This window comes from Mauremys reevesii, linkage group 12, assembly GCF_016161935.1.
Source record: "Mauremys reevesii isolate NIE-2019 linkage group 12, ASM1616193v1, whole genome shotgun sequence".
Taxonomy (NCBI): domain Eukaryota; kingdom Metazoa; phylum Chordata; order Testudines; family Geoemydidae; genus Mauremys; species Mauremys reevesii.
This window is the reverse complement of record NC_052634.1, coordinates 2,167,584-2,184,208: the sequence shown is the minus strand read 5'-3', so window position 1 is coordinate 2,184,208 and position 16,625 is coordinate 2,167,584. Positions and strand designations below refer to the sequence as shown.

The window sequence follows — 16,625 nt, the reverse complement described above, 5'->3', positions numbered from 1 at the left end:
AGCAGTCTCCCCTCAGAATTCTTTGGTCCTGCTTCCATCTTCAAGTCTGAGCTTTTCCCTTCAGCCTCCTCATGTCTTTGCTCCATCATCTGCTCAAAACCCCTTCTACACTCTACCAGAGTTTCCACCTGCATCTCCAGTCCTCGGATTTTTTCTTCCATCAGCTCCATCAGGCGGCACTTCATGCAGACGAAACTCTTTTCAGATACCCCCTCCAGGATCATGTACATGCCGCAGCTTCCACATCCAGTCATCCTCATTGTGTCTTTCACTGCTGCCTCTGTATCGGTCATAGCCTTCCCACCTAACACCTGTTAGTCCAGGAAACACAAACCAAAGCAAACCACCACCTCCTACAGCAAAACAAACCCCCAACAGGCACCAGAACACTGGCAGAACACCATCCCCTCCCTTCACTAGCCTGGCAATTCCTCTGCCTAGGTCTCTTTGTCTCTCCCGCAAACTCCCACTGAAACTCCCATTTACTGCTCTGTTTGCTGGCTCCTGTGCTGCTGCAGCTGTCACTTGGGGGGTCTCCTGCTTGGAGAGTCCCTGTACGGGGCAGGCAGTGGGGACTGGGTTGTGCATGGCCCGAGTGCCCGGTCCGCTCGACTTGCAGCACGACCCTGGGCTGGAGCTGCGCGGGGAGGAGGCGAGCAGCATGCTTGGCTGGCGATAACACACCGGCTCTGTCTGTGCCCTCTGCAGAAAACGCCGGCCGAGTCCCGGCAGCACAACAGAGACTGCATCCTGCTCAGCTTCTTTGATGACCACGACATCTGGCACTTCCTCTCCTCCATCGCCCTGTTTGGCTCCTTCCTCGTAAGTCCTGCCAGCCCCAGCACGGCAGCTCCGCACACAGCTGTGCCAGCTCACCTAGAGGGAAAGGCTCTTTCTGCCCTCGCCACACATCCCACACAATCAGCTGCTGCCGGAGGCTGCATTAGCCACAGGCTGCAGCCCTCCCAGCCTGGGATGGGAGCACATAGGAGGGTCCCCAGAAGCACTTGTCGCTCCCCGGAGATCCGTCAGCCTTGGCCGGCAGGGGCAGCCCCCACAGAGCTGCTTCCTCATGGCTACCAGGCCTGCCCTTGGGAGCACGTGGTCCCTGTCAGCCTGAGGCGAGAGTGCACATCCTGCATGGCCTTCTGGCCTGTGCCTGAAGAGCCCCAGCGAGGCCAGGGCCGGCCGGCCGGCAGGTGCCTCGCTCTGTCCACCAAATGCTACAGTGTCCTCATGGCCCCCTCTGCCGGCTGGGACATAGGCTCCCGTCCGGGCCAGGCCCTGTGCTGAAAGGGGGAGCGGGGGCTGAGTTGGGTCTAGAACTCCACCCCCACCCCCAGCAGCACCAGCTCTACTCATCCGAAAACACCAATGTGGGGTCAGAGAGGTTCCCAGCACCCTGCCCTCCTCCTCTTCCCTCCCCCCCAGCACCCTGCCTTCCTCCCCCTCCCCCCACTCAGGGCTGTGGGGGGAACACTGCCTAATCGCAGTGGGGAAGGTGTTTGTCCTTGAGCTGAGCCCCAGCCTAACTGCTGCCCTGTCCACTTGCAGGTGTTGCTGACGCTGGATGATGACCTGGACTGCGTCCAACGGGACAAAATCTATGTCTTCTAGGCCCTTTCCCATAACACCACCTGGCCTGTGGTTTGTTAGCTGGGGCCTCCTGGAGGGGACTCCACCCTGCCCAGGTGCTGCCTCCAGTCCTGGTCTCCAGTGTAGAGGACGCTTGTGGTGGGCAGCTCACGAGGACATGGCAAAGCATCCCAGGCGTGGGGGTTTCTCCGGAGGTGGGACTCGTGTTCATGCCCCCCCGCCTGCCCCCCCTGTGTGCCAGGGTGTCGTCCAACCCTCAGACGGCGCCTTGCCAAGCTGAACACGTCACCTCCTCGCTTGAGCTGCTCAAGGGGCTGCAGGAAAGGCCCAACGCACCCACCTGCCGCCACGTGGCTTTCAGAGAGGGGTGGGGATGGTGCGAGGCCTGGTCAGAGGCAGCAGAAGCCATTGTCCCTTGCCTTGCTGGGCCTACTGGTACTGCAGTGTCGTGGGGGTGGCTCCAGGTTCCCGGCCCGGTAAGTGGTGGGTTCTCACTGCACTGCCATTCTCCCATCTCTGTCCCCACCACAGTGCCATGCCAAGACGGACTGCCATGGGGACCTCTGCCTAACAGGCCTGGCTCCTCCTCAGGCAGCCAGCTTCCCCCGTAGCTCTGGGGCCAGCGGGGGCAGGGAACCTCTCAGAGCAAACAGCAGGCAAGTTAGAAAACACTCCCTCTGCCTGACATTCGCATTGACCGAGTACTGGCCAGGGCACTGGGGGAGCAACGTTGCATCCCCTGCAAAGAGGATATCCAGCCCTCTCCCATTCCCCCAGTAAAGCACAGCACCCAGTGAAAGCTGCCTGGGGCACAGCCCAGGGACTGGCCCGCTCAACTGTGCAGTTCAGTTGGTCTCCCCTCAGGCTGCTACCGAGCTGGGCAGCTCCTCTCAGGCCTGGCTGTTCAGCGAGAGAGCCCATCCTTGGCATACGTGTCCCTGTCTAGGCTGAGAACAGGCCCTTCCTCTCTGCAGGCTCACTGGGTCCCTCCCGCCTCCCATCACCCCCACCCATCGTCTGGTCCATGGGAGGGAGCCACTGCCCCCACCAGTCTGTATGGCCTCCCTGCGGATAGAGCAGGGGCCAGCGGAAGCCCTCCATGACCCTACAGCAGGCTCTGAGGGATGGCAACAGTGCAAAGGTGATTGTGAAATATGGGGCTCTCGCTGTCATTCCAGCACTGTTCTCCCCAGCCTCACGAGCTGTGAGGTAGGCCCAGAAGGGAGCCACCACCCCTGCTGTCTTCACTGGTGTTCTGTGTCCTCCCCTCGACCCGGCCTATAACCAGTGTTACAGACCGTGGGCCCCTCTGCCCCACAGGCGGGAGATGGGCTGTCTGGTCTCCAAGGAACGTGACTCTTGTAAAGGTGCTGCTGCTGCTGCTATCGTTCTTACAACTGTGGCCTTTCCTGAGGAGGAAGGGGGCTGTTCACACCACTTGCCAATGTGAGGCCGTCCCATGGGTGCAGCACGTCCAAACTGTCCCCCAGGCAGAGGCTCCTCCGTGAGGCGGGAGAGCAGCCGGGGGCAGTTGCATCTCGGTTCTAGAAGCACATGGGCGCATGACTCTCTTCAGTGCCTAATTTTTATTATTTTATTTAAATTTTTGAAGGGGGATGTATGTCCAGTCTAACTGTGTCTAGTTCCTCCCACTGCTAAGGACTTGTGGGGTCTTGGACTCCCGCTGGCTAATGTGTACTGAAGGTGGGGTGTCAAAACACACATCTGTGTCAAGGGTGTCATTAAGCAACTTTCTCCAGTAGCCCGCTGGCTGTTTACATTGCAAGTTTGAGCTTGTATTCTCATCTTAGAATTGTTTGGGTTTAGGCTCAAATTTGGATCCACTCCGGGACTCTGTCCTCTTTGTTCTGGCCACATAACATATCAGATGGTTCTGTGGTGCATGGCCCAGGGGTGCCTTGGTTACACAACAAAAGGCTAAGAATGGTGCTTTCTCAGTCATCACAGGGGAAGACACCCTCTTCCACTCCAGAAGAAGGGTCGTGGCACTGGAATGTCCATAGTTTTCCGGTTTCTTGAATGCATTGACAATATTTTGACTTTCCAGGTACACTGTTACTAAGCCAAGTTGCACCATGTTTTCTAAGAATGGTTCGGCCATCAAATGAAGAGAATTAAATGATAAAGTTAATCTGCACTTTACCCACTAGGCTCCTGCCTCCTTGCTCCAGGAAGGCAGGTACCCCCCTGTTAGCAACTCAACCTCAGGCCTAGCATGGTCTGACCTTCCCCTTCCATCTGCAATGGACCCAACTTCCACAGGTGCTGATGGGTGGTCTCCATTAACCCCAGTGCTGCAACCCTCACCCTGACCAGGGACATGAGACGGCAAGGCCCCGAGAGACCCAGCTCCAGCCCTATCTCCTGACAGCGAACCTTCAGCTAGGAGTGGCTGCAGGGTATTTGAGTGAAGGGGGAGTAGGGAGAGTTCTGCCCCTTGCTCGGGTTTGGGGGGAGCCCTTTCTCCCTGCCCTGCTGAAGGGAACAGACTGTGTGTGTGCGGGGGTGTAGTTCAGGGGAAGGGAAGCCCCTTTCAGCTCTCTGCAGGAGACAAAGCCAAGCGTTCCCCCAGCTGCAGCAGCCTGTGCATGTGCTAACCCCACTGGCTGTCCCCCCGGCACATGGACCCGTGACTGGCTGCAGTCCACGCCCCTGGGCCTGGCTACACCAAAGTTGGAGATTTTAACCGCCCCAGCCTAGTTCTAGCCCTGCGTGTGGGTACAGTTCTCACAGGGGATGGCTGCCGCCGACTGGCATAGCGGTTTCTTTGGGGAGTACAGCACCGTGGGAGAGGTTGTACTCACCCCCAGCTGCCATAGCAACAGCCCTACAACCCCTGGGCAGGAAGCCAGCCCGGCAGGCTCACAGCAAAGCCAGCCCTGACCAGAATGGCCTGTTTTGTTCCCTTTCATCCAGCCGTGATGGAAGCCAAAGTGTGGGCACCTGCTAGGCATGTCTAGCCTGGCCCCCTCAGCGCTTCTGGCAACAGCCTGCATGTGCAGCCCCCCCATGGGCATGGGGCGTGGAACAGCGCTGGGCACTCCAGGGGGGATGTTCAATCCCCTTCCCTCAGCCTGTTCTCTCCAAACAATGCAGCATCACTGAATTTTTTCAGGAAAGTTTAATGTTTTTCTCCAAGACCTGAGCCCTTTTTGGGTTTTCTCACGTGTTTCTGGAGGGCAGGATGTTGAGCCATGTTTCTATTCTAGACCCAGAGACCCCACCTTCAATCGCTGTAGCAGCCAATCCCCCGCCCAGCAGCTGCTTTCCAGATGCACTGGCCAGTAGCAGACTCACCCAGCGCTACAAGCTGGGTGCTGTCACCTCACCCCTGCAGGGAGCTCATTAGCAAGCCCAGGCTCTGAGCACCTCCTGGTGCTAATGGGGTTGGCTTAGGCCTTGGGGCAGTGGGGAGCCAGCACTACGCAATCTCTTCATTAATGGATTAGATGGGGCTAGGTTCAGCGTGGCCCAGAAAGGGCTCCTTAGCTGGTCACCGCTGCCCCATCAGTGGGCTCTGTCCCCACAGCGGCTTCCAGTCTCTCTCCGAGGCCTGGCTCTCTCTGCAGGCTCTCAGCAAGGTCCCTGACCGTCCCCACGAGCACCCTCACCTCCTCCGCTCCCTTCAGGCCATGCTGCCCGTCCTTGAACAGCGTGATGCGGACATCCTGGCTCTCCAGCTGCTCAGCCACCTGCACGGCCCTGCCCCAGGGTATGAGCTGGTCCTGCATGCCATGGAGCAGCCGGACGGGGCAGGTGATGGGGATGGACGGGCGCCTCAGCACACTGTGCTCCTCCGCCTCCGTAAAGAACTCCCGCTTAAGTAGCACAGACTCGGCCCCAGCCATCACGCAGTTAAAGACTCCCGTCTGCTCCACTTCGCCCTTCACCTACCCCCCACGGGCAGAAAACGCACAGGCCAGTCAGTACCAGCTTTGGGATCAGGGAGATGCTATTGGCCTGACAAGCTACACAAAACCCTGGGCTGTCAGGGTACCCCACCTCGCTAATCCCACGAGCAGGAGGGCAAGCCCCTTTCTGGTTCCAACCAAGGAGGGAGGGGAGAGACTCCAGACAGATCAGCAGCAGCCTGGATCTTTCCCCCACATCTGGAAGGGCAATCGCTTGATCCCCCCATGCCTGGGGGCTCACTGGGAGCAGACACACCAGGAACATTCCCCACCTGGCTGAAGGCCAGGAGGGATTTCTGGGGGTCAGTGAGAAATGCGTCTCTAGGCAGAGCACGATCGCTGGGAGAACTCACAGTCCGGGCCTGGTGGCTGCTTCCCTGCTCAGCAGGGACAGAGCTGAGACCAGGTGCATTTGCTTCCCAGCTGGTTTCTGGCAGGGCTCACATCTCTAGGCATTTATTCCCAGGGGCGGGTTAATGAATACAACCCTCCTGTTTCCCCCAGCACACAGGGCCTTCCCTGTGCTGAACGCATCATGTGCTGGACCCTGTCTCACCTCCGGAGGGAGCTCTCTGTACAGCGTTAGGAAGGCATCTGCCCCGATTCCTGTGGTCACCAGCCCAGCCACCCTCCCTGGCCGCTCCAGGGCTGCTAAAAGCATGAGCCAGCCTCCCATGCTGACACCAACGAGAATCTAGAGAGATGGAGACAGGGAACGGTCAGAGAGAGGGGCACCGCCCGGCGGGTGGCCTTTGCCTCGTCCACCGATGTGGTGCTACGTCCCCCTGCCCAGGGCGTGCTCGCCTAGAGCGCTGCTGTCAATCTGCTGCTCAGGGGACACCAAGGGCTTTGAAGAGCCCTGTTGGGCAAAGCTTCCCCGCCCACGAGAACTCCTGGGACCTGCACCCCAGCGGGCAAAGCCCTTTGCACCGACCCAGAGGCAGGAGGGGCTGCTGGCCTTGCCTCTTACCTGCGGCCCGCTGGTGAGTTCATCCAGAACTGTTAGAACATCGTTTTTCCAGTGGCCAATCAAACAGTCCTGAAAACACCCGTCTGAGCTGCCGCAGCCCGTGTAGTCAAAGCTGAGAGGCAAAGGTGCAGAGCTGTTGTTCAGGCAGAACAGTCCCGCGCCTCCCCCTTGTGTGGAGATCCCTCTGCCCCCAGCAGCTCACTAGCTCTGCTCCCAGACCCTGGGCTCTGGCTGCAGGAGGGGATTCCAGCTCTATGCGCCATCAGGGCCGTGTTCCCTTTGCTGGGCCCATGTCCAGGGGCACTCGTGCCACAGGAAGACACGGGGGGACGCAGCGCAGGAGACAATCCGGGCTAGTGCGGGGAGGGATGTCAGAGGGGTGCTGAGCCCCACTGGGGAAGGGAGTGAGCAGAGGGGGAGACCCCGCGTCCAGCTCCCATGCAAACAGGCCATGTGCCGAGAGCCCACTCCTGGCAGGGCCGGAGGCTGCACTGACTGACGCCCAAGGGTGCACAGTCCTGTGGTCTCCAGCCCAGGGGCTGGAGCTCCCAGCTGGTGGCTGCTGTTCTGAATGGCTCTGGCAATTCCCCATTGGCATCAACGGGCCATCACCTACCTCAGGAAAGCCCGTCCCGACTCCTGGCAGAACTGCTCCACGGCCAGGCACTTGGGGTTCGCCCTGCTGTCATGGAACCCCAAGAGGAAGATGATGCCGGGGCTGCGCCCGGCCAGCCTGTAGTAAGCCAAGCGGGGCAGGGCTCCCCGCGACAAGAACAAAGGTGATGCCATGGTGGAGTGGGACGCGTGGCCCTGCAGGAGGGACAGAGACAGAGGTGTTACCCATGTGTCTAGCAACTGCCAGCAGCAGCAGAGCCATCCCACATGTGGGGGGGGGGCCACGGCCCAGTCTGGCCACCCCAAAGCAGAGGGTGCAGGGGTCCCGGCATGGACCTGTGGTGCACCATGTGAGCACCCTCCTCCACTCACAGCATTTCCATCCTGCTCATGAACCACCATGGGGGGGGGGGGTCCCAGTGCCAGCTTGGGCCTGGCCTGGCCCCCAGGGGAGGGGCTGGCTGGAGGCCAGGCCAGGCCCTAGCAAGCAGCTGGGAAGCAGCAGTTTGGTCCAGCTGCCTCTCCAGTGGGTTTTGGCAAGGGCTGCCTGCTGCTGTCACCGCCTGGGCCGGACCCCCAGCCCGAGGGGCCTCTCTCAGAGCAGGGGCCAGCAGCAGGAGATAGCAGCGGTGACACAGGGGAGGGGGAGCCTTGCTGAGACCAGCTCCTGGCCAGCACTAGCTGCACTTTGCACACTGCAGCCCGAGACTCACAGCGGTTTTGTTCCAGCAGGGGCAGAGGCTGTGGCTCGACACCGGCCCTACAGCCAGAACATGCAGCTTTCGCGGAGGCCGCGGGGAGCTCGGCGAGGTGTTTTCCTCCTGTTCCTGGGCAGCTCAGTGTCTTGGCGCAGCTGGAAGCACTGAGGTGCCCTGGAAGAGGCACACACCCAGCCTGCCTCTGCGCATGCACGGCTCCATGCCATGGCTGGCTGTTATCATGGGGGACCTTGTCCTCCAGTACTGGGACAGGCGGGTGCATCTGACAGTGTTGACACAGCCCCAAGCCTGCAGCAGACATTGCCTCCAAATCATCGCTGGTGAAGAGGTGGGTTTCTACACCCACCTACAGCTGGGCAGGGGCTCCAGGGTTTGACCTCACCTAGTTACAGTGCTACAGTAGTAACAGCTGCTGGTCTTGTCCCCACAAGGAATTTGCAGTGAGATACCACACAGTCGTAATCCCCTCTCCCTCCCACCCCCCAGGCAGCAAAGACACAGCCTCCCTGCGGCGAGAAGGAAGGTGCATTGTGCTGCCATGGCCTTTGTAACCCTCGCTGGTTATTTTGGGAGTAGCTGTGTGGGGTGAATGGGATGCTAAGGAGCTTGGCTACATCTGTGAATCCCACAGGTCACAGAGCAGGGGCTCCAGCCATTTCACTCCCCAGAGCACGTGCTGCAAGAGCCCCTCCCCTCCCCACACTGCTGGGTTGTTAGCGTCCTTGTGCAGCCCCCTGAGGGAGAGACTGAGGAGCCGGCCCCCAGGGGCACGGACCTGCCCCACACTCTCACATGTGCTGTCCCTGAGAGCCGGGGCACAGGAGCTGCGTGGCCTGCAGAGCAGGTGCGTTCCCCCACTCAGCTCAGTGCTCCTGTAGGGGATGGAGGGAGCCTCCCAGCTGACAATGGCCCAGCTCAGATGTGGGGGATTCCCATTCGCTCACCTGGCAGCCACTGACTTGAGACCAGCAGGGCCCCAGTGTGAGCCAGGGCTAGCCAGCCGGCCAGTCAGCTAACCCCACAGCAGCCCAGCACCTCTCTCTGTGAGCAGCCCTGAGCCAGCGAGCCACCTCAAAGGTGAGTGGATACCTACTTTATCTCAACAGCTGCCAGCCCCCACACCCAGCACGGCCAGGCCCGGCCCCCACACCCAGCACGGCCAGGCCCGGCCCCCCTCCAGGGGAACCACATTGGAGATGCTGCTTGACCTGGGCTGGGGGAGCAACAGGCAGATGAGCAGCAAATGAAGCAGACAGGGTTGGAGGCACCACAGGCAGGAGTGCCCAGGAGTGGGGCTCCCCTGCTGCAGAGGGAGGGACAGCCCCTTGCTTGGTAACCCAGACCCTCACTCCTGCCTTGCAGGACAGCAGGGCTAGCAGGTGGTGGTGGCGGGGTTATGCCAGCTATGCTCAAGGCAGACGGCTGAGAGCAACGGGGACTCAAACAGCCAAAGCATTTCAGACTGTCTCCCGATGAGCAACAGCCAGCTCTGCGCGCGCACACACACTCACCGCAGGCTTCAGCTGCGGAGCCTTCAGGCAGACAGCCTGGCAGCCCTACTTCACCCACTTCTAACTCAAGGGCAGGCCAGCTCACTTGTGCAGCCCACAATGCATGGCACCAGGACAACCAGAGATGGGGCACCAGCCCCAGGGGCTCTCTAGGAAGAATGGCTGAGACCAAAGCTGGCTGTTCAGATGCCACGAGCAAGCCCTGATCCTAGACATGGCACTGAGCAGGTCAGAGGGCCAAGGCATCTCCAAGGCTGCTAGAGGAAGAAAAGCTCAATGTTACTGAGAAAGACCAATTGGCAGCTCTGCTGCAGCCTCATTGCCTGAGCTTAGAAATCACTTCTCCTCCCTAGGCCCTAGCTGTGAAATGGGGCAGCTGGTAATGGCCCTGCTGCCTAGAGAGCTATAAGAGATAGTTATTTTTTATTGCCTATGTCTACCCTCAGCCCATGCATCTACTCCCCATTCTCCTTCCACCATCTCTCCACACACCCCATCCACACTGCCCACACCCAGCCCCTGATCCAGGCACAGTCTATGTCTCTCTCCAGCCATTCAACCACTAATCCCCTTAGCTACTAGCCTCCACACCTGTTCCCACTTACACACCTGCTCCCAACCACCCTGCTGCTGTATTCCACACCCACTTCCTCTGCTCTCAATAAATGTCCCACCTCCACATCCCTGCCCCTTCCTCATCAGCCAACCACCATGGAGCAGTCTTTATAAAACAACCCTCCAAAGCACCTCTCTCCCACTCAAGGGATCTCAGTCAGTGTTATCTAGCAGTCTAGGGAGGATTAGGTCATATACATTGATAGTATGGAAAGAAGGGCTACTCTAAGAGTCAGGGTTTGGTAAAGGAGAAACTAGCAGTAACTTTAGTTCCAGGTATAGAGTAAGGCCACATAACTACTATAAATAGTATCTTGTTGTGTGTCTGTGCAGCACCTGGCAGCCCAGAGCAGCTGGTGAGCTTTGCATAGCAGGGAAATGCAGCTATCTCTGGGCTGTAATGATACAGCAATCTAATGACACATGGTAATACTACACCAGTTTCAGATAGAAGGGGAGAATGAGGCCATGAATCTGAAGTCTGTAGGGGGATGTAGAGAGGCGGAATGTCATTTGGCCAGGAGGCTGGGGCTAGCATCCCACTCGTGAAAAGTGTTAGGGGATCTCTAACAAGCAGAAGATGTCACGGTCTCAGTTTTGTGTGTCAGGAGAGTTGGTTCAGGCACTGGGCTCTGGCTCACAAGATCTAGGGTCACTTCCCTCCTTTGCCCTAGAGTCTGAGCATGACTTGAGCAAGACACTCAGTCTCTTGGGGAGTCAGATCCCCAGATGCAAAATCTTCCTCTGTCGGACTTGTCTGGCTGGACTGTAAACTACACAGTCCTTGGGATGAGACCAGAGGAGGTTTATTTCAGAGAAAATAGAGATCCTACTAGAAATGGGAGAGTGGTGGAAGTGGTTACACTACAAAACAAAACCCTAAAATACAAACCAGGGCCAACACTGATCACTAGCTACCTTCCCTAGCTAGTAAAGGAGGTTACTTACCCCCAAAAGCCAGGCTGCTGCAGAGCTGGCCTGCTGCCAGGAAGAGGCTCCAACCCTCCATAAAACACCCCCACTCCATAAACTGCCTCCTCAGTGAATGGCCACAGAGCCTCTCTCGCTGGTACGTGACCACCCCCTGGCTGTTATCACCTCCCTATTTTACCTCCCAGCGGTTTTGATTGTTTGCGGCTGTCCATGATGGTTTCCCACTGGGCTGGGGAATGGCGGATAGCGCCTGGCATAACCTCACTGGCTGACAGGGATGGCTTCCACCTGCACGAATAGGATGTCACTGAGTGATAGTTTTGCTTGGTGGCTCCTTTCAACTTTAATACCATAAGGGCATAACCTTCACTATAGCTACATTATTCCTTACATATCACCCATGCACACACTACATCATGGGTATGAACATCAGTAGGTTACTAGCTTGCAACAGACACCTCGCATGTTACCCTGTTTTGGACACATAGCCTGTAAACAATATATTTGTTGTAGTGAGTTTGTTGGGTCTGAGACAAGAGTTGTTTGCGAAGAACGGGACCCTTCGCCCAGGAGCCTTTGTGTCACAGTGGGTCAGGCTCCCTCTGCATGGGCAGAGAGGTGTGCAGCACAAAACAGAAGGGGGGCAGGTACCACAAAGGGGGGAGGACAGTCTGATTGCTAGAGGCACCAGGCTCCGTTCGTGTGACGGGTGGGTGCACGTGTATGTGCAGCAGGTCCACACATATCATGATGCTGACTGCACTGGCGAGGACTTTGCTCGGACTGTCACCCCAGGGCTCGGCTGTATGCCTAGGACGCACGTCCTGGGCTCTGTGATCTCTAGCTTTTACACTGTGCTGACTTTGCTGAACTGAGACACAAGTTGTGTTAGAAACCCCGCCCCACAGTTCTGAGCCCTACACTGTCCCTGTGACAGGTTATGCCCCTTAGGAAGCCACCTGATGTGCAGTGATACCACTGAGTCTGCCTGTTCTGCCAGCCTGGGCCCCCTTCACGTGTCTTGCTGAGTCAGGCTATTAAAGTCTCCTCTAACACACACACCAGCTCTGGGAAGACAGCTGAAGGGACTTGCTCCAGCACTCTGGTGCTCACTCCGTTTAAGGGGGACAAACCCAAAGATTTTATAAAATTCGCCCCCTCCCTCAATGTGGAGAGAGGTGTGCACACTTTCCTCTCCCTCCCTCCATTAGAAATTACAGACACTGGGTTTAATAATAAACAAAACAAATTTTGTTAACCATAAAAGGCAAATTTTAAGTGGTAAAAGGGGTAACAGAGAACAAAGCAGATTACTAAGCAAATGAAATCAAACACGCAAACTAAGCTAGTTTCACTAAAGAAATTGGTTACCAGTAGTATTTCTCACCCTAGATATTGTTGCAGGCAGGTTGCAAAGTTTCTGTGGTTCACAGTTCCAGTTACATTCCTTTTCAGACTGGGCCCGTCTCAGTCTGGACTCCCCCCTTGTCTTCCCTTCAGGTGGCTTTTGCAGTCTGTCTCCTTGGGCAGACAGGCCATGGCGAGGAGGAGTGCTGTTGGCCTCCCTCCCGACCCGGAAATAGGATTGGCATAAGGCGGGAATCCTTTGTTTCCCAGACTTGACCCCTCTTCCCTTCCAGTGGAAAGTTACAAGAAGTCCCAGGTAACGTTTGGTGTCAGGTGACAAGATCACCTGACTCTGTAGGAGCACAGTGTAGGAGCAACTGCAGAAAAACCTGAGTGTCTCTGGATTAAATTTAGAAGTATGAACAACAAGGGTAATGTCGTGGTGGGAGTCTGCTACAGACCACCGGACCAGGGGGATGAGGTGGACGAGGCTTTTTTCCGGCAACTAGCAGAAGTTGCTAGATCACAGGCCCTGGTTCTCATGGGTGACTTTAATCACCCCGATATCTGCTGGGAGAGCAATACAGCAGTGCACAGACAATCTAGGAAGTTTCTGGAAAGTGTAGGGGACAATTTCCTGGTGCAAGTGCTGGAGGAACCAACTAGGGGAAAAGCTCTTCTTGACCTGCTGCTCACAAACAGGGAAGAAATAGTAGAGGAAGCAATAGTGGATGGGAACCTGGGAGGCAGTGACCATGAGATGGTCGAGTTCAGGATCCTGACACAAGGAAAAAGGGAAAGCAGTAGAACAGAGACCCTGGACTTCAGAAAAGCAGACTTCGACTCCCTCAGAGAACTGATGGGCAAGGTCCCCTGGGAGAATAACATGACGGGGAAAGGAGTCGAGGAAAGCTGGCTGTATTTCAAAGAAACCTTATTGAGGTTGCAGGAACAAACCATCCCGATGTGTAGGAAGAAAAGTAAATATGGCAGGCGACCAGCTTGGCTTAACAGTGAAATCCTTGCTCGTCTTAAACACAAAAGAACAGCTTACAAGAAGTGGAAGATTGGACAAATAACCAGGGAGGAGTATAAAAGTATTGTTCAGGCATGCAGGTGTGAAATCAGGAAGGCCAAATCACACTTGGAGTTGCAGCTAGCCGGAGATGTTAGGAGTAACAAGAAGGGTTTCTTTAGGTATGTTAGCAACAGGAAGAAAGTCAAGGAAAGTGTGGGCCCCTTGCTGAATGAGGGAGGGAACCTAGTGACAGAGGATGTGGAGAAAGCTAGTGTACTCAATGCTTTTTTTGCCTCTGTCTTCACAGACAAGGTCAGCTCCCAGACAGCTGAACTCTGCAGCACGGTATGGGGAGGAAGTGACCAGCTCTCTGTGGAGAAAGAAGTAGTTCGGGGCTATTTAGGAAAGCTGGATGAGCACAAGTCCATGGGGCCGGATGCGCTGCATCCGAGGGTGCTAAAGGAGTTGGCCGATGAGATTGCAGAGCCATTGGCCATTATCTTTGAAAAATCATGGCGATCGGGGGAGGTCCCGGATGACTGGAAAAAAGCTAATGTAGTGCCCATCTTTAAAAAAGGGAAGAAGGAAGATCCAGGGAACTACAGGCCAGTCAGTCTCACCTCAGTCCCTGGGAAAAATCATGGAACAGGTCCTCAAGGAATCAATCCTGAACCACTTAAAGGAGGGGAAAGTGATCAGGAACGGTCAGCATGGATTCACCAAGGGCAAGTCATGCCTGACTAACCTAATTGCCTTCTATGACGAGATAACCGGCTCTGTGGATGAGGGGAAAGCAGTGGATGTGCTGTTTCTGGACTTTAGCAAAGCTTTTGATACAGTCTCCCACAGTATCTTGCCAGCAAGTTAAAGAAGTATGGGCTGGATGAATGGACAGTAAGGTGGATAGAAAACTGGCTAGAGGGTCGGGCTCAACGGGTAGTGATCAATGGTTCCATGTCTAGTTGGCAGCCGGTATCAAGTGGAGTGCCCCAAGGGTCGGTGCTGGGGCCGGTTTTATTCAATATCTTCATTAACGATCTGGAGGATGGTGTGGACTGCACCCTTAGCAAGTTTGCATTTGACACTAAACTTGGAGGAGTGGTTGATACGCTGGAGGGTAGGGCTAGGATACAGAGGGACCTAGACAAATTAGAAGATTGGGCCAAAAGAAATCTGATGAGGTTCAACAAGGACAAGTGCAGAGTCCTGCACTTAGGACGGAAGAATCCCATGCACTGCTACCGACTAGGGACCGAATGGCTGGGCAGCAGTTCTGCAGAAAAGGACCTAGGGGTTACGGTGGATGAAAAGCTGAATGAGTCAACAGTGTGCCCTTGTTGCCAAGAAGGCTAATGGCATTTTGGGTTGTATAAGTAGGGGCATTTCCAGCAGATCGAGGGATGTGATCATTCTCCTCTACTGAGCACTGGTGAGGCCTCATTTGGAGTACTGTGTCCAGTTTTGGGCCCCACACTACAAGAAGGATATGGATAAACTGGAGAGAGTCCAGCGGAGGGCAACAAAAATGATTAGGGGGCTGGAGCACATTGTCATAGGTCTCACCCCCACTTGGAGCTGTTGGGTTCCAATGTGGGGACCTGACTTGGTTTCCCTCTAAACTAAAATCCTAGTTTAGATCTAGTAAGCTGCCACCACTCAATCAGGAAATGTGGATTGAGACACAGTCCTTCCCCAAAATCCTAGGGGATTCCAAGAGCCCCAAATCCATGGAGTTCTTACACCCAGGAGAAATAAACCATTCCCCCTGCTTCCTCCCCCTCCCTTTTCCTAGGAGAGGGATACCTCCCCCTTCTCTTTCCCTGAGAATCCACCCAAGGAAAGACCAAACAAGTCCTTAATAGAAAAGAATTTATTAAAGAATAAAAAGAAAGTAACTTGTCTCTGTAATTCAAGATAGAACAATACAGGGTCTAAGCTTATCAATCTCCAGAGAGAATCCCCCCTCCTTTCTTTCTCAGTAAAAGCAATATCAGCAATAGAAATAAAGAATTTTCTTTAGCAAAACACACAATTGCAAATGTAGAAATCAAATTATAAGACTAATCCGCCTTTCTAATTAATACTCACTATTGAATAGTAGAAACTACTCCAGGAGAACTTGGAGACATGACTGACCTCTCTTAGATCCAAAGAGAGTTCTCACAAAGAACACAGACAAAGGCTTCCCTCCACAGAGATTTGAAAAAAATCTTGTCTCTGATTGGTCCTCTGGTCAGGTGGTTATCAGGTACTGCATGTTAACCCTTTACAGGTAAAAGAGACCTTAACCCTGATCTGTTTATTTATGACACGCCCCCCAAATCGCAGACAGTGGGGGAACCACACTGCTGGTGATTTCCTTTTAGAACTTTAAAATAAACAGATTAACAAAACACATGCACTATTACATATACTACTAAGTATGTAAACAACAAGGTATTTGACATTGAAGAACACTTTTTATGCATTTGACCGGACATACTTGGCAACGTCCTTGCCCATTCCCTCCCAGTGGAAGGACTTTCCCAACCTGTCATGGCCCAAGCTTAAGAGCTTGTACTGGTACGTAGTTGGAACTACCAACTGTTTTTGAGGATTCTGGCCTTTCTGGTGTCCACCAGAAAGAATCTTGTTATATAAAAGTCCTTGTTTTACAACAAACTGGGATCAATTAGAAGAGCTGAGAGGCGGTGGGTTGCTCCGTGCCGCCGCCCAAGCTTTTTTAAGGCTGTCATCTGCTTCCTGCTCAGTCTGGAACTGTTTCCTTGAGGCTGGAGACACCAGTTCCTCCGTAGACTGTGGACTTGGGCTTGGTCCCTCTGGAAGCGATGTAGGTGATGAGGTTGTTTCCATTGACTGTGGACCGCTCTCCGCTGGTGCACAAGGTGATATTTCAGGCTCTGGCTGAGCCTCTTGGGTAGAGTTGTCTGCTGCTTGTGCCAGTTTAGGCCCGTTGGCGCCCCCTGGCAGTGGAGTTGCAAGCGCTGGCGTCAGTGCTGGCGCTGGTTCTGCCGCTGGTTGCTTTTCCAGTTCCGGTCCTGGGACTGGATGTACTATGGCTGCTGTAGTTGTTGGCATGAGATCCGGTTCCACCACCTCTGTCTGGGTCTCTGGTAACACAGACAGGGTCCTGGTGGATGGCTCAGGAACAGGGATGGGAGTGCCTGCTTGTTTGGCCTGGCTGCGGGTGACCACTCCCCCCCTCTTGGCCAGCTGCACATGGTTGGCCAAGTCTTCCAACAGTAGCATGGGGATGGAATAATTGTTATAGACAGCAAAAGTCCACTTTCCTGACCAGTCCTTGTACTGGTCTTCAGGGATGCTGTACCCATGGCAGGTCCTTTTAAAATTTTTCAAGAAGGCCTCAGT

General features: G+C 55.3%; 2 protein-coding genes across 12 annotated transcripts in view; one reads left to right on the top strand and one right to left on the bottom strand.

Annotated features, from left to right (window-relative positions):
- The window catches only part of SIDT2 (SID1 transmembrane family member 2), a 28,242-nt gene extending 24,483 nt beyond the window's left edge, over positions 1-3,759 (top strand). For all 7 annotated transcript variants that reach the window (XM_039496292.1, XM_039496293.1, XM_039496295.1 and 4 more), the window contains 2 exons: positions 709-822; positions 1,555-3,759. In XM_039496292.1, coding sequence (XP_039352226.1) covers positions 709-822; positions 1,555-1,617 — 177 coding nt within the window. In that variant the 3' untranslated portion in view covers positions 1,618-3,759. The remainder of the gene's footprint in view (positions 1-708; positions 823-1,554) is intronic.
- LOC120375588 (palmitoyl-protein thioesterase ABHD10, mitochondrial-like) lies at positions 3,756-9,970 on the bottom strand. Of its 5 annotated transcripts, none has more exons than XM_039496303.1 (6): positions 9,953-9,970; positions 9,344-9,600; positions 7,115-7,308; positions 6,499-6,610; positions 6,085-6,222; positions 3,756-5,507 (listed from the first exon to the last, which is right to left on the bottom strand). In XM_039496303.1, the coding sequence occupies exons 3-6, from the start codon at positions 7,285-7,287 to the stop codon at positions 5,103-5,105; spliced, it is 828 nt and encodes a 275-aa protein (XP_039352237.1). In that variant the 5' UTR covers positions 7,288-7,308; positions 9,344-9,600; positions 9,953-9,970; the 3' UTR covers positions 3,756-5,102. The 5 variants fall into 5 exon arrangements, with proteins under 5 accessions (XP_039352237.1, XP_039352236.1, XP_039352238.1 ...); XM_039496302.1 differs by having other exon boundaries at positions 9,344-9,597; positions 9,953-9,967; XM_039496304.1 differs by lacking the exon at positions 9,953-9,970 and adding an exon at positions 9,836-9,877 and having other exon boundaries at positions 9,344-9,597.
- Positions 9,971-16,625: the final 6,655 nt, after the last annotated feature.

Bases quoted from the DNA above. Each gene is read 5' to 3' on its own strand.
- LOC120375588 (XM_039496303.1), bottom strand. From the start codon at position 7,287: ATGGCATCACCTTTGTTCTTGTCGCGGGGAGCCCTGCCCCGCTTGGCT. The intron at 6,611-7,114 runs GTAGGTGATGGC...TTTGCCTCTCAG, and splicing joins TCGGGACGGGCTTTCCTGAG to CTTTGACTACACGGGCTGCG. The intron at 5,508-6,084 runs GTGAGACAGGGT...CGTGGGGGGTAG, and splicing joins ACAGAGAGCTCCCTCCGGAG to GTGAAGGGCGAAGTGGAGCA.